This window comes from Cinclus cinclus, chromosome 1 (genome assembly GCF_963662255.1).
Source record: "Cinclus cinclus chromosome 1, bCinCin1.1, whole genome shotgun sequence".
Taxonomy (NCBI): domain Eukaryota; kingdom Metazoa; phylum Chordata; class Aves; order Passeriformes; family Cinclidae; genus Cinclus; species Cinclus cinclus.
The window spans coordinates 41,964,098-41,980,049 of NC_085046.1; the positions used below are offsets into that span (position 1 = coordinate 41,964,098).

The window sequence follows — 15,952 nt, forward strand, 5'->3', positions numbered from 1 at the left end:
TTAATAGTTCCTCACCTAAATGACTGCACTATTTGTGGAAACATGTGAGAACAGAATTGCAAAATGGATATTTCTCCTGGTTGTCAATGGAGCCAAGCCACAGGACATATGGATTAGTGGCTATTCTGTCAAGCAGGGCAGGGAAAGAGGCCGAGTTTCTGCAGGACAGCATGGTCCCTGTATTGTAGAGAAGGAATAAGCACAGCAACATCATGATACCTTGTAAAATAATTTGCATTCATTTGCATGAACATGAAATCTCTGCAGACCCCCAGACCTTGCACACTGTATTAAGAAGTTACCACCAGCTGTAACCATCTCACAGCAAAAGGGTATCATTTTGATGAAATACTAATTGCAGAGCACATCCTACTGGGACTCCTCAGGGAGGAGTGAAAAGCTGTGGGGAGGACTGCACACACAGTTCATTTGCATCAGTTGTCCTTATTATTCCTCCAGGTTCTCTTTTCTTTCTGCAATATCAATTATGGCTCATGCAGTGACAACCATGGGATGCAAAGGGAGTGATAGGGAGGCATGTTGAGCGACTGGCAGACATTTCAGAAGGTTTAACTTATCCTACTGCATCTAATTTATTCCCTAATTCCTTATTTTCCCCTAATTTCCTTTTACTCCTCCCTATAAAACCTATGTCGGATCTGCTTAGGAATATATCACATCTAGGAAAAAACCTGATAGAAACAAATTCCTGCTTTCTTTGAGTATATAACCCTGTTGATCTCCTCCACAGACAATGTACAAATAGCTGTGGATATCCAGAGCTTTCGCCCATGTTTGGGAAGGTCCCGAACAGGAGGCGTACTCCTGACTGCTTACTCTGCGCAGGTTTTGTAGGGAAACAATGCTTCCAAATTGTTTGGGGCTTCAAACAGGTTAACACAGGTCTCATGTCAGCTGCTCTGGAGACCACCTAGAACTGACTTACCTCAAAAAAAAAAAACAAAACAAAAACCAAAAAACCACATAGTACTTCATTTAATGCACGCTTCTCTCAGAGAGTTAATTTTCAACTGAAAAGGCCCCAAAGCAGCAGAAGACTGAAATCTGGTAGTACCACCAAAGCCTGGCAGGTTTCTACTCAAATTCCTACAGGAAAGGTCCTCCTCCCTGTTCTTGCTGTTGTAAACTTGGTTTCCAGGCAAGGCCTGCCTGCAGTGCCCAAGTGCACATACAGCCATTTGGTCATGATTTGGGCATATGTCAGCAGAAAGACTTGAAAAGCTTTCACTCCAGAGCAAAATCACTTCCCTCCCATGCTGCCTTCCCATCAGACTGGGCAGCTGGGAAGAAATGGATTTCGGAAGTGCAAATGAATTGAATCAGTTTCAGAAAAACAATCACCATAGATGAGAGGTTGACCTAGGTAGTTCAAATAGCAACTGAGTTAGCATCATGTTACGTCTAACATGCATATAAAAACCACACTCCTGGAAATATTGGCTCATGTTTCTTGATAAGAGAATAGGCTTGGTATTCAGTACAGACTGCAGAAAATGAAAACCTCAAAAGATTTTAATTTGAAAAAGCCTTTTTGAAGGATTAAATACTTGGAATTGCAAGTGGCAGTGTTTTAAACTGATTCTCTTTCCATAAATCTGATGGTAATTTTTCCAGCTGTCTCTTCTAACAGAGATTTTCTGGTGTATAAACTCAGCCATGAGATCAGGGCTTCATCTCCTTATTTGTCAACCATCTGACTTAGTTCATAACATTGAAGTCTTGGTTTGAAAAGCGTGGCAAAGAATAAAAGCTTTAGGAGAAAAGCTTCACCTTGTTCAAAATCTACGTGCTTTTTTGAATGAAAAATCACAATTGTTGAAACTCTGAGTGTTGATAAAAAGAATGGCTTTTTATAAGCAGAATTTCAAAAGTTTCATTAACTTAAAAAGCGTTATGAAAAGCTGGTTGGGATTTTTTTTTAAAGTAATCTTGAGATTAAAGAGCAACAATTGTTATAAACTTTACTACAATTTGTATGTAAGCTTTTTCTGTTTAGAAAGAAATATCCATCTTAGTTCACAAGGGACAGCACATATAAAGCCCAAACATGCGGTACAGCAAGCAGCTAGGCTTGAAAACCTGTTCATCAGCAGGCTTAGTCCCTTGGGCTTTACAGGCCCCTCTGGAAGCTTCCCTCGTTGGATCCCTGCTGTCTCACAGCTGTCCTCTTGACTCTTTCCCTGAGATCAGCAGAAACTTAGATATCTTTGAAGCCCCTTGCATTCTGGTTGAAATTAGGCAACAGGCCAGAAGCTGATGGAAGATGAGAGAGAGAAAGACACCTCTCATGGAGTTTGCATGTCCTTAGGGAAAAAGGACTAAAAGCATATACCAAAAGCAGGTTTTCAAAAGAGAGGCTCAGCTACTGGCTGTTGTAAGGAATGAGAGTGGGGGAGTTTTGCTGTATATTCCTATGACCTGTGTAATCCCTCTCACTTAACAATACTTGCTTCCCACATAAGAAAAGTAATCCCTTAAAATAGAAAGGTACTAGTCAGGAAGGATCAGAATCACTTTTATCACTTTATGTGCTTCACAATGAATCTGTCTTTCCCAATGCCTGTGTTGGGAAAACTAAAGCAGGGACTGGAATGGAGTACTGAGCACATCATTGAAGGAAGGAGCTGCTTTCCCCTCTATAATGCAGGATGAGGATGTGCCCAGAGACATCTGAGGCAAAGAGAGGCCAGGCACTGTCCTGCCAGGGATCCTGTGCTAAATCCTGCAGCAGCTGCCTGTGCTCAGGAAGCCAACTTGTGCTGAGGGCTACTCCAACAACATTAATGAGTGGTATCTCATCATTAATGGTTACGCTATTGTTAATTACAGCCTTCCATGCCTGCGTTATATATTATATATTGCTTCAGCAGCCAGCAATAAGGGTTTCTCCTGCCCCTTTCCAGCATTGTTTATGTCAGGGAAGGAGTGGAAGCGCCTCTGTGCATGGGTGTCCAGCTCTGCCTGCTCACACACCAGCATCTTCTCACCTTTTACCTTTGCACATTCCCATCTTACTCTGCTGTGAGCACTCCCAGCTGGGAAAAGCTGCTATGCCTTGCTTCTCACGTAATGTATTTACAAATCCTCACTGTTTATCTCAGAGGTGGCCAGGATGCTGTTTTCTGTACCAGGGGCTACAGGCCCTGCTCGCTGACAGCCTGTTCCTCCCCACAGAGAATGCCCCTCAGGAAGCACCTGAGATGCTGGAACAGGCAGGGTTTTCCAGGAATGAGTGCGTGCTGTGTTACCTTTGTGTTTGGGCTTTCTCTGAGCTGCTCCTTGCCAGCTGAGGTGGATGTTTCTTTCTAAACAAAAAAAAATCTTAAGTAGGGATTATAATGAAGCATGTAACAATTGCTATTCTTCTGTATCAAAATTACATTCATCTAAAAGAAAGCCAACTAGCCTTTCGTAACACTTTTTTAAATTATTGGAACTTTCGATATTCTACACACAAAAGACCCCAAACAAACAAAAACCCAACCAACCAAAAGAACAACCAACCCCGTTTTTTTTTCCTCAACACTCAAAGATTTTTAACAATTGTGACGATTTTTCAAAGAGCATGTAGATTTTGAACAAGGTGAGAGTTTTCTCCTGAAACCTGGGCACTTTTCCATGCTATCCAAACCGATACTTCAACGTCTAAGCCGCATGAACGGGGAGACCGAGCCCCCGAGCTCATGGCTGGGTTAGTGCGCCTCAGCCCTGCAACCCTGCCCGCCGCGGGGAATCCGGCCCAGCGCCTTTCCTTCCCCGCCGGGACCGGGACCGGGACCGGGACCGGGACCGGGACCGGGACCTCTCCCTGGCCCTGTCCCGCCGGGATCCCTCCTGGCGCCTTCCCCCGGCGCTGCCGCTCGCTCTGCGTCACGGCCCGCGCGGCGGCGGAAACAGCGGGGAAGGCGGGGCGGGAGGGCGGTGTTAAAGCGGCGGCGGGACCGTGCCGTGCCGAGCCGAGTCGAGCCGGGTCGGGCCGTGCTGATGGAGCAGGGCGGTGAGAGCGGCTGCTGGTTCCTGTACTACGCGTACGGCAGTAACCTGCTGCGGGAGCGGCTGCTGCTGCGCAACCCCTCGGCCGCGCTCTGCGCCCTGGCGCGCCTGCAGGTGCGTGAGGGGGCGGCTGGCGGGGCCGCGGGGGGGACTGAGGGAGCCCCGCATTCCTGCGGGGAGCCCCGCATTCCTGCAGGAAGCCCGGGTGCCCCCGAGGAGCCGCGTGTTCCCGCGGCTGCCTGCGGTCCGGTGCTGCGGCCCGTCCGTCCCTCCCACGGTGGAGGCCCCAGCACGGATCAGGCGGGGGGTCCTGGTCGAGGCGATGGTGCCGGGTTCTGTACAGTGGTGTCCAGTGACAGGACAAGGAGAGATGCACGTAAACTAAAACGGAAGAAGTTCTACCTCAGCATGAGGAGTAACTTCTTTATGTTGAGGGAGGCAGAGCACTGAACAGGCTGCCCAGGGAGGTTGTGGAGTTTCCCTCTCTGGAGACATTCTAAACACTCCCGGACGCGTTCCTTTGTCACCTGCTCCAGGTGACCGTGCCTTGGCAGTGGGGCTTGGACAGATGATCTTGGGAGGCCCCTTCCAACCCTGGCTATCCTGTGCTTCCTGATCCAGGACCCGCAGCCGGGGCTGCCCACAGCAGAAGGAATGTTGGTGGTAGTCCCACTGCTGCAGTTATCTGGCAGGGCTTAACCTTCCCAGCTGCCAGCCATGACCCATGGCCCGGTGTCTAAAGCACTGCGGAGTTTGAAACATAAAGTAACAGGAAGAAATTCTTCATGGAGAGGGTGGTGAGGCACTGGAACAGGTTGCCCAGAGAATTTATGGAAGCCCCATCCCTGGTAATGTCCAAGAACAGGTTGGATGGGGCTTTGAGCAAACCAGCCGAGTGGGATGTGTCCCTGGTACAGGCAAGAGTTCTCCCCGCACTGTGTGATGGGCAGATGGAAGCTTTCACCCAGCTCTGCACATCTGCAGCTGACACCTTCATACACGCTACAGGACAGTTCTCTCCCTGCCAGGGTTATTAGATACTGTGGTATCAGCTTGACTTTAGTGTAGGCTTGGAAACATGAGCTTGTGATCAATAAAGCTGTTAATGTACAGATCTGTGCAACTGGAAGGATGCTTGGAGGAGCAGAGCATCACCTGATACCACTTAAAGATAACTTGAAGGTTCTCCTGGAGTAACTGGTAGGTTACACTCTAGGGACTACTAACCTGGCAGCTGAGGCCTGCTCCTGTAAAGTGTGAGGAACTTGCAGCTACCCCTCCACTGAATGTGCTGAGAGCCCAGCACCTTGCAGGATCAGACCTTGAAGGCAGGGAGAAAGGCACCAGTAATGTGTGCTTATTTATCTTTGAATAAAAGCAAGCTTTTTCAGCTCTCCTCACCCTCAGGTCGATTTCCAGGTTAGCCAGTAAGCACATCTTGCCCCACTGCAGTTTGGCTGCCTTCTGTAGCTGGCCTTTGACTGATTGCTATGTTCCCTGCTGACAGCGGGTGGCTTCATTCCCTTGCTTCCAGCTGGAAAATCACTGATGCTAGGGAGTGAGGGACTGCAGGAAGGTTGGAGCTGATTCCTATTTATTGCTCTGTGATAGTGCCACTTGGGCTTAAAAAATGAGAAACAGCCTGTAAACAGAGAGCTTTGCATCCTAAACTAAAGTAACTTTAACTAAAGTTTAGCTAAGCTTCCCTCTAATTTTGCTTTTTGAAGCTTTGTTAATCAGCCAAAAGCTGTTAAGAAATGGGATGTGTAACAAACACAGAAAGGTTATTACACTGGTACTGAGAAGGACCAAAGACCAATCTCTTGACCCAAGAAAGTACTTACTGTGTTTTTTCCCATTTTCCCAGCAGCACCTGACGCAGTTGCACACATGGTGTAATAATTTCCTGCTTCCAGAACCAGAGTCAGCTGTGCTGTTTCTGTGCGATCTCTCTTGCTGTTTTTTTGGGTGGTGCCTGATGATTTTATACAGCTCCTTGTAGCTCTTCAGTGCAGGTCAGGTCCAAGAAAATATAACTGGAGGAATAAAGTAATTTTTTTTTTTTTTAATGAGACTGCAGTGAGAGTACTTGATTCTATTGAGGTATTTCCTTCTTTGGGGCTGCCCTGCAATCACTTGTCCTCATCTTTAACTTCAGTCTGTGACTTGACTGGACTTTTGTGCAAATAACTTGGTGCGTCCAAGTAAACCTTTTTCTAGTGAAACTGGTTACATAGGGGACATTTTATGGGGCAGGAAGGTAACTGTTGATGGAGTAAACAGTGTGGCTTTGCCAGGCTGCTGTCACTTCTGCACACACACAAAAAATGATAGGTGTTCTGATAAAGCACTGTTTTTCTGTGCATATGCCTCTAACTGCTTTATTTTTTGCAACCTTTTTCCTGTGTCTATTAGGACATATTACAAGAGAATGATGTGTCTTGGAGAGAATGTTAATGTGTACATATGTATGTTTCAAATCAAATTCATAGCTTCAAGAGGGTGGTTGTAAGAAATGCACAAAGCTGTGGGGCTGCATAGGTTTGGGTTTTATTTTTGTTGTTGTTAAGCAGGTAGTCTTCCTTAAAGCCTGGTGGTTTGCATTGGGGGTGGGGGGTTCCCTTCTACACTGCTAGGGAAGGATCCACAAATTGGCTAATATAAGAGAGGATACTGAGTGTATTGAATCAGGTGAGAAATGACGTTGATACCATTGAATAAACCATTATTCTTTTTCATATATACTTAAATTTGATATTGCTTGTAAGAAAAAGGGATAGTTGTTTTCTAAAAGATTGTTTCTACTTGCAAAAATCTGAATAAGCTCACTGAAGGAGACATACACCTTGACTTAAAAATACCCAAGAATGTTCCAGATGAGTGGTGACATGGCAAAAAACATTGTAAAATACAAGGGATGGCATTCTATAAGTGTGTAGTCTTATTAGTGCATGAGAACAAGACCCAGAGCTCATCATCTTGTAGATATCTTTATCTTTACTATTTTCCTGGATCCTGCATAGTAGCATTTAAGTCTTATCACAAAAACCTACAAAGGATTTGGCACCAGGTGGCACCTGTCTGTTCTTCCTTCTGTGTCTCCAACTGGCTACATGTACCACTGTCCTTTGGCTGCCCCCTTTCATATCAAGAATAGCCAACAACTCTTCTTTTAAATGGAAATTGATTCTCTGTGTTGCTTTCATTTGCAGGATTTTAAGCTCGAGTTTGGCCATCATCAAGGCAGGACAAGTTCTGTGTGGCATGGAGGTACAGCTACCATTGCTCAAAGCCCTGGAGATGAAGTGTGGGGAATAGTGTGGAAAATGAGCGCTTGCAATTTAAGTTCGCTGGATAAGTAGGTGACTTAAGTTTTGCTGTCTTCTACTACCTTAGAGAACAATTGAAACTTAGTTAATTTTTGGTAAAGAGCTGTGTGGAAGCTATGGTGTTGGAATCAAGAAGATGCTTTTGATTTTAATGTGTTAATTCTATTTCACAGTATGTGTATTGACTTTGGACACATCTGTGATTAAAATAGCTTTGTTTTCAAGCTAAAGCTACTTTTAGGGATATTTTAACAATCCATGGACCTTGATTTGAAGTCAATAGGTCATACTCTTTTTTTTTTTTTAACCATTTCCTGTCTCTTACAAGATTCTAAAATCTGTATTTGTCCTATGGTGTTCTTCCCATTACTCTAGGGAGAATTTCCTTTGAGACTGACATCAATGTCTGTCTGTGTACATCTGTAGAGTCCAGTCGTAGCAGAAAAGGAAGGGATAAGGACAAGACTGCAGAAGAGAGATCTTTAATACAGGCAAAGGGACCTTTTAAGGAAGTTATTTAATATGTCTTCTCTTCTAAGGATGTAAACTTTTGTGAGCTTGAGGAACATCCAAGCAGGGAGCTGGGGTGTTAGTATTTCCCCCTTTGAATGGGAGAGCCTGACTACATCTTTACAATGTGTGGTGGAGAATGTTTTACCTGTGCTTGGTAATTAAGAGACATTCAAGGAGCCCTGAGCAAGTTGCTCCCAGGCTGAAGTCTGAAAGACCACCTGGTTAAACAAACCAAGGAATAGCATGACTTCTTGCAGGGTCTAAGACAGGATTTAGAATGTAATCTCAAAAACTTTGCCTATTGCCATGTGCTTGTTGCACCTTTTGAGGTGCAACAGCACCTACACAGCATGCTGCTTCTGGTACACAAGGATTGTTCAGAGCAGTTCACTGACAATTCCAGCAGAAATCTGGGCTAGTGAAAACAAGGGAGCAGGGCATAGTAAATCCAGTGAAAGCAATACCTCAGTACTATTCTCCTGCCACTGGTACTGTTGCAATTTCACTGTGTAAACATGTCCTTAAAACCCTGTCTGTGAAACTTGGTTCCAATGTGCTTTTTGTTGCCTGTGGTGAACCTGAAGTACAACAGAAACTGTTGCCCAAGTTCTGTTAGCAGGTTATGGTAATGGCTACTCTGAGTACTCTTGTCCTGGCTGGGAGTGTTAGGCTCAAGCAAGAGGGCATCTAGTTGTCATGCCTGTGCTTGGGGACAGCTTCACATGTCCCTGCTTTATGATCTTCCAAGTTCCTCTGCTCTTGCTTACAGTAGCACTTAAACATCCTGACCCCATTCTGCTGACCGTTACTTAAAATTCCTGATTTACCTTGCTTTCCTGAAGCATAAACTTCCTAAGTATGATGATCCTGACTGACACCATCTGCTTTTGTGTTTCCCCTCCATGGGAACAGTATTTTGTACTTAGACTTCTGTAAGTGTTTATACATTGTTTATAGTTGACATAGTGTAGGATTGCACATCCCTGGTATTTGTTTGACAAGGGATAAATTTAAATACTTGCTAAGGTACTAGAGACTTGAATACTATAGCACCACCAAAATCTGCAGCATGGACACTAGCACTACATATTACTTTTTCCATTGCCTCATTGATGCCATGGAGGTGCACTGGAAATGGGATGAGTTCTTGGCTTTTATAATCATAGTCAACTGAGAATTGCTCCTAACCCATTCAAAAGAGCTTGCAGGTACTCCTGCTGAAGGTCTTGGGATCATTTGGCTGTGTGCACACTGATATATTTGTAGGTTGTCCACCAAAATTACATGTATCAAAAAAAAAAATGCCCACCTTTTTTTACCCCTGCTAATCTGGATAAATTTGTCTGAACTTTGTTATCCAGAGGCAGAGGAGGGAGTGTGTAATTGAGGCTGCATGAAATTAGTTGAAATACTAACAAAACAATGTAATATATAGAAAAAAAAATGTGAGGGGAACTTTTTGCTTAGATGGCAGAACTCTTTGGCTTCAAATTCTTTTTTTCTTTTTTTTTGCTGTCTCACAGTCACTTCTATAGGGTTTTTTGTCCTCTGTACTTCACAAATCAATAAGTTACAGACTAAATAGTGACTTTCCTTCAGAGTTTCTAGCAGTGGATGTTACTAAACAGTTTTCTTGCTCTCACACAATCATGTGACTTACTTTGTAGTCTGTTGGCCTTGAATCTGCAGTTAGCTTCCAGTCTGTACTTGCACTTAACCGAGTTACTCACCTAACATGGCCCACATTATGTATGTGAAATAACTTGAAGTGGTAGCAAGTCTTTGGTAAAAAGATGAGTTGTCAAATTTATATTGGACAAGCAGGGTTAAAACCATGTTGTGACTCTTACCTATAGTACATCTAAAGTTAATTGTGTTATAAAGTCTCTTGTATTGCTTAAGCTTCTAATTTACTTCTTACTGTTTCCTCAGGTTTTTATTGGTGGCTGAATGCCAGTGGTTGAGGACTTATAATAAGTAGCCTTGGTTTAGAGTTTTTGTTTTTTGAAGCATGATTTTACTAATTAAAAAAAAAATGCCCTGACTTAGCTCGTTACTGCCGTGTATGTCTTGTGCAAGTTAAAAGGTGTCTTGGATTATTCATTGGAAAGTGCATTGTGCAAGTTGTGCAAGTTTCCCCTTATTAAAATGTAACACAGTGGGCAAGGTAAAACTTTGCAATTGTTTCTTTATCTGAGTGGCAGTTAAGGAACATGTCTGCCTCATTAATTCTGATAATCTTGTTTCTGTTTCTCTTTCAGACTACCTGTCTTCCACAGTAATTACTTTAGGAGTATTCTCTTTCTCACTTTGCAGGTTAACCACAAGTTGTCATTTCTTACAGAGCCAAAATGATAAAAGTGAATGCTACTGCTTCTCTGGAAACACTTGTTTTTTAATATGAAACAAATTTGCACAAAAAGCATTGCAAAATGTTTTATGTTTTTTTGTTTTTAAGTATATTAAAGTCCTGCTTTGAATTATCTTATAATAAATCTATGTTTAATTGCATAGTTGGTTTCAAAGATGGATTGGTTAATTGACATGAAAGGAATATATGTCTTTTACAGGCAAGAGGGAGTTGAGGATGGCATTTATGTCCCAATAGAAGTTAATGTCCACACTCAAGCAGGAAAGGCACTGACCTGTCGAAGCTACCAGATGAAGGACTATGTCTCTGCTCCCCCTTCTCCACAGTATAAAAAGGTAGGTGTTTCGTCACTTTAATTTTGGAAGAGTGTACAGCAGTTTATAATGTAGTACTTCTCTGCTATTTAGTAAGTACTTTAATTACAGTGGATGGAAGGCATGACTAGTGTAAAGGTATAACAGTCCTTGTGCAATGTACTGCTGTAATGATGCTCATGGGAGATTGCTAGCTCTTACAGGCCTATTAAATCAGTTTGGGGTTTTTGGTTTAGTTACACCTGACAGGAAGCCCCCATACTTGTGAATGAGCTATGATTGGCACAAGGATTTCTGGAGGATGTTGTTCACATGTATGTGGCAATTCTCTGCTTGAAAAATTAATGTACTCCAATGAAAGAACAGAGGGAAGCTTCTGTGGAGGAAAATACAGCACCTGGCTTGTAGTTTCCAGGATGTGGGTTATCCTTAGTGTCTTGGGAAGTACTTGCTATGGTTTTATACAGGAGTGCACCTGTTGCCTTTTACCAGAGACATCCCCAGTACATCACAGGACTCCAGCAGCAATCGCAGAGCACTGCAGGGTTCCCCCTTGATGGCTGGTGAGGCAGAAGTGTTTCAACACTGTTCTGCAACACTGACTCTGTGGAGACACATGATCCAGTCACGCAGCAGGCCTGACCTGCTTAGCCTGTGAGATCCATGCAGGCCCAGGCTGGGGTGGTGTGGCTGTGTGTCTGAGTGGTGCAGCTTTAGTGCTCCTACACAGACATCACTGCAGCTGACTTTTCCTACCTGAAGTAAAGAAACCAGGAGTGAGCCTGTTAAATCCCAAGTGTGCCGCCTACTCCAAACTGAGGAACTCACTCCTATGAATCGACTTCCAGGAGCACAGCTAAGGCCAGCTACTGTGGGACTGCTGAAGAGAGGGCTTGCTTAGAAAGTAGGCTCTGCTTTTGCACAAACCTCTTCCCTGCCAACCCACCTGGTAGCAAGGCAGATCTTTAGGGCTTTTCAGGGAGTTAATACAATGTCTGCTGCTGTGTGTCAGCTCTCATTGGTATGCTGTAAATGCAGACCTCCACTACTGGCAACTTTATCAACTTTATCATTCCCTCCTGGTTCTGTCAGGAGCAGTTGTTAGTTCTGTTCTTCTCCTTTGCCCCAGTTTTTTGTTGTTGTTGTTTAAGTTAACCAGGCAGGAGAGCTAAAACTTAGAAGATGACTGCATTAGCACACAGTGGTTGAACTACATTCATCTACTGTTATGTTCTTTTTGTGGCAAAATTCATTCTTTCCAGACACCTCATCCTTGAAATGCATGCTGTTAAATGCATGAAAGCATATTTAGAATGTTCATTTCTATATGCAAGCTTGCTGGTGTCTCCTTCAAGCTGTGTTCCTACAACTTCCTCTTTTCTTCTTACTGTAGCATCTTTTCTGCAGCAATACTTCACTTTATTTTATGTATGGAAGGAAAGCTGCAGTAGCAAACTAAGGAATATGTGCTTTTTCACTGAGTTAAATGTCTGTTTCTGTTACTCCTGTACCCTGTCTAGGTACTCACTGTTGTCCTTTGGACAGCTTAGTTTTAAAAATAACTACTTTTTAAACCTTTGGCCAACTTCAATGTCACACCTGAGTGAGAAGCAGCATGTATTAATGAAGTTATCATCCTGTCTGGAAGAAAGAATGGGATAACTGAATAGCAGCTTAATTACAGAATCTTGTGCACCTCAGTAACACATTAGATTCTCTTAAAGCCTTTTCAGAGTAATTTTGTTCATGGTGCTCTGGTCTTCAGTGGTCTCCCAGAAGCCTTTGGCTAACATTAGGTACAAATGGAGATAAATTCTCTGGGTAACATAAATGGTTCTTCCTACTCAAGTGATTGTTTGGAGGGGTCTGACCTTTCTATTACTGAAGGCTTTTTTTTTTTTTCCCTTTTAATTATAGGTTATCTGCATGGGTGCAAAACAGAATGGCTTGCCAACTGATTATCAGGAGAAATTGGAAGCTATTGAAACTAATAACTATGCAGGACCGGTGCCGATCATGGAAGAGATTGAAGCTGCTATTAAAGCAGAGAAAATAAATTCTGCATAGAATACCTCTGCATTTGCTTGGCCATTCACCTTGATTTAGACACCTCTCCTCACTGTGCTGATCAGCAGTTTCTTTATTTATCAAGAAAAGATGAGTTTGCTATGCATCTACAGTAAACCATTAGACATAACTTGCAGTCTGAAGACACACTGACACTGGTAACTTCTTTTTGTATGTATAGCTTGAATACATGCTGAAGTACATGCTGGAAGTACATTGCAGATTTAAAAATTATCTTTCTGTAGCTGTCATGCAGTGCTGCATGCAAATTTGTGCTTCATGTCCAGTTTACTTTTTAAGAGAAAAAGACCATCTTAATGAATTTTGGCACCTGTTGCCTTTGAGGAATAAGGGCTGCAGGATCAAGTCATCTGTTTGTAGAAGTTATATTTATACATGACTGCATTTGTTAGATGCAAAGTAAACTCAAAACTCTAAGGCTAAACCTTTTTCTCTGCTACTTCTCTTAATGGTTTAAAGCCCAACCTATCTGATGCCATGGAGTTCCTGTTCCTATTTTATAGTTAACAGAAAAAGAAAAGTAGCATTTTTTAACTCCTTACATGTTTTAAAGCATAAGTCTGAAAGGCAGCCTAGACATGAAGACAACATACAGCCAAGCATCTCATTCAAACCATCACAGCTTCCTTGTTTCAATGTCTAGTGATCATCATAGGTGAACTGTTTAGCTATAACCAAGAGATTTTTAAAGAACTCAGTTTGATATTTCCAAGGTGTTTTGTTTTTTTTTTAATGAACTTTTTGACTGGCTTGTTTGCCTATCTAGGCCTTGGTTCAGTGAAATCAGAAAGTCTCCTTTGAGCCCTAGCACATTTATTCTGTGGGGGATTTTTTAATCCGTTAAACCCTAAGTGAACAGACTTGGCCTCCTGTATTTTTTTTGGTTTTCTCCCCACAGGTTTGACAATCCAATGCAAAACTGGAAGCTTTTGTAACATACAGAGTATTTGTTTTTATGATACTTTGCAACCCCTGCAGTTAGTCTATGGGGATGAGGAAAAATTGACAACCTGGAAGACTTCAAATCACACAGATTTGTTTTCTCTACAGTGTATTTTTTTCTCTTGATGTACAAAGAGGTGTAAGATATAATTGATGTCACTGTGTGACTACTTAGATAAACAAAGGATAAAATAACAGACTGACTATGTCTTCTCTATATAAAATGTTTTCTATAAACTTCTGCCAGGTGTGTGTAGCTGCTGTTCTGATGTAATATGCCTGTTCCAGAGTTGGGCACAGTGACTGCTATAAAACATGGTACTTTCTGTATTAGAACTGTCTAGTTCGAGTAAATAAAATTGTGATTACCAAACATTTGCCATGCCTGTTCAGTGTGCGCCCCTCAAGAATATCATAGAATCACAGATTGTTAAGGTTGGAAGGGACCTCTGGAGGTCATCCAGTCCAACACCCTGTCAAGGCAAGGTGACCTCGAGCAGGTGACACAGGAACACATCCAGGTGGGTTTGGAATGTCTCTGGAGAGGGAGAGTCCACGACCTCCCTGTGCAGACTTTGTTGCTATGTAAATGAAAACTGGTGATGTGGGAATGCAGCTGAAGCCTCCATTAGCTGTTTGTGGTTTCTTAATGGATGTAATGTCAGTAGGGAGTACAAAACTATGCATGAAACACTCCTGTGCATTCGCACCACTTTTGCCTTCCCTTTACCTTGCACCTTTGGGCTTTTCAACCTCTAAATGGGTGAAGAAAACAGAAATGATACCCTGGTAGTATCCTTGCGAGGGGGGAACTTGACTGAGGGATAGGGTCGCCGCCGAGGGACCCCTGGCACCTCTCGGGGGAGGAGGGGGGTCCGGAGAGGAAGGTGATGCTGGTGACGGGGAAGCCTTGGGCCATTCCTGCGAGGGGAGGAGCCGCTTCCCGCCGGGGAGGAGAGGCCGTGTGTGGGGCGGATGGGATGAGGGAAGCGCCCGTGGGCTCCTCCCCTGGGCTCCGTCCCTTCGGCGCCGCGGTGAGTGCCGGGGACGGGCCGGGGCGCGGGCGGGCAGCCGGAGGAGAGGGCCAGCGGGCGTGAGCTCGAATGTCTGCTTTCTGTAAAGCGAAGTTTGCGTGGTACCGCGTGAAAGGCTTTGCAATGTGGGAGGGGAAGGGCTGCGCCGCTCCTGAGCTGGAAACTTGGGGGCTCCTTCGTGTTTCTGAGGAGGGTCCGTCCCGCCCGGGGCAGGGGGCGGCTGGCGCTGTGTGACTGGGAGCGGGGACGGGCAGCAGCGCCCGCAGCGCCTCGGCGTGGGGACAGCCTCCATACGAAATACAGCAGCGCTGCCCGGCGAAAATGGTGCTCCGGCTGCTGGCGAGGATCTGGTGTTCCTGGGGGCTGGTGGAGAAGGGTGGCGAGTTCCCGGCGACGGAGGAGGTGGGAGGAATGCATCGCCTCCCTGCTGCCCTGGCGCCCGCCTCGCTGCCCCGTGAGCGGGGCACAATGAGCCATTCGCTTCCCTGAAAGCCGGAGCCGAGATCCCAATCCATGTGCGGACTTCACGCGGCGCTTGCCTAGGCCCCGGTGCTTTGCTGACCTAACGCGAAAGGAGCTGGAAGAGAAGGAGGCGGGAGCAGCTCTCAGGGAAGGATGGAGTCCCGTGGGCTGGCTATGATTCCATCAGTTCCGTGATTCCATCAGCTGCCTCTTTCCCTGTAGGATTCACTGCTGGTTGCATGTGAAAATGGTAACTGACAGTAGAAAAGCAGTCCCATGTTTATAGACAGCAGTAAATTGCCCCCCTCATCCTCTGTCTCTCAACAAGAAAAAAAAATCCCCAAGATTTTTCTAGTTGGGGAAAGTTTCTTTGCTTTCTAATAGTGACTCCTTATTATTTATTGATCTTTTCCCACCGAGAAGAAGTTACAAGGAAGCTGCATAAAGTCTTCCTGACAGGGCCTTCTTAATGCATCCAAACAATATATATGAAGTTCTCTTTCTATAAAAAGGAATCTGTTAAGATGTGTAGGAACAAAACCTGAGAGGGATGTGAATATTTCTGTCAAAGACTGTGCCTTTTAAAGAAAAGCTTGTCATTTTACCAGATGGAGGCAGAAATAATTTCTCCTGTGTTCTTTTACATCTGTTGCTCTTCAGATAACTAGGGATGCTTACAAAAGCTTATGATACAATCAGAAGAGAGACAGAGAAGAGGGAAGAAAAACCACTGCAGGATGCTGATCTCAGTGACCCCAGAGCGATGCAAGAGCACATGAGTTGTAATGGATTTACAGGAACATGATGCTAACATACGGCTCCCTGGGCATTTATTGACATATGTAGCATCAGTGATGATAGTTAGAGATTGTGAAAAGGGGTGTG

The 15,952-nt window shown here is 44.2% G+C and overlaps 1 protein-coding gene across 1 annotated transcript; it reads left to right on the top strand.

Moving 5' to 3' along the window:
• Positions 1-4,005: 4,005 nt before the first annotated feature.
• GGCT (gamma-glutamylcyclotransferase) lies at positions 4,006-12,875 on the top strand. The gene is made up of 4 exons (XM_062496673.1): positions 4,006-4,128; positions 7,227-7,372; positions 10,427-10,562; positions 12,459-12,875. The coding sequence occupies exons 1-4, from the start codon at positions 4,006-4,008 to the stop codon at positions 12,606-12,608; spliced, it is 555 nt and encodes a 184-aa protein (XP_062352657.1). The 3' UTR covers positions 12,609-12,875.
• Positions 12,876-15,952: the final 3,077 nt, after the last annotated feature.

Excerpts from the sequence above, each read along its gene's own strand:
- GGCT (XM_062496673.1), top strand. The coding sequence starts at position 4,006 with ATGGAGCAGGGCGGTGAGAGCGGCTGCTGGTTCCTGTACTACGCGTAC. Across the intron at positions 4,129-7,226 it reads GCGCCCTGGCGCGCCTGCAG|GATTTTAAGCTCGAGTTTGG; the intron begins GTGCGTGAGGGG and ends TTTCATTTGCAG. Across the intron at positions 7,373-10,426 it reads AATTTAAGTTCGCTGGATAA|GCAAGAGGGAGTTGAGGATG; the intron begins GTAGGTGACTTA and ends TGTCTTTTACAG.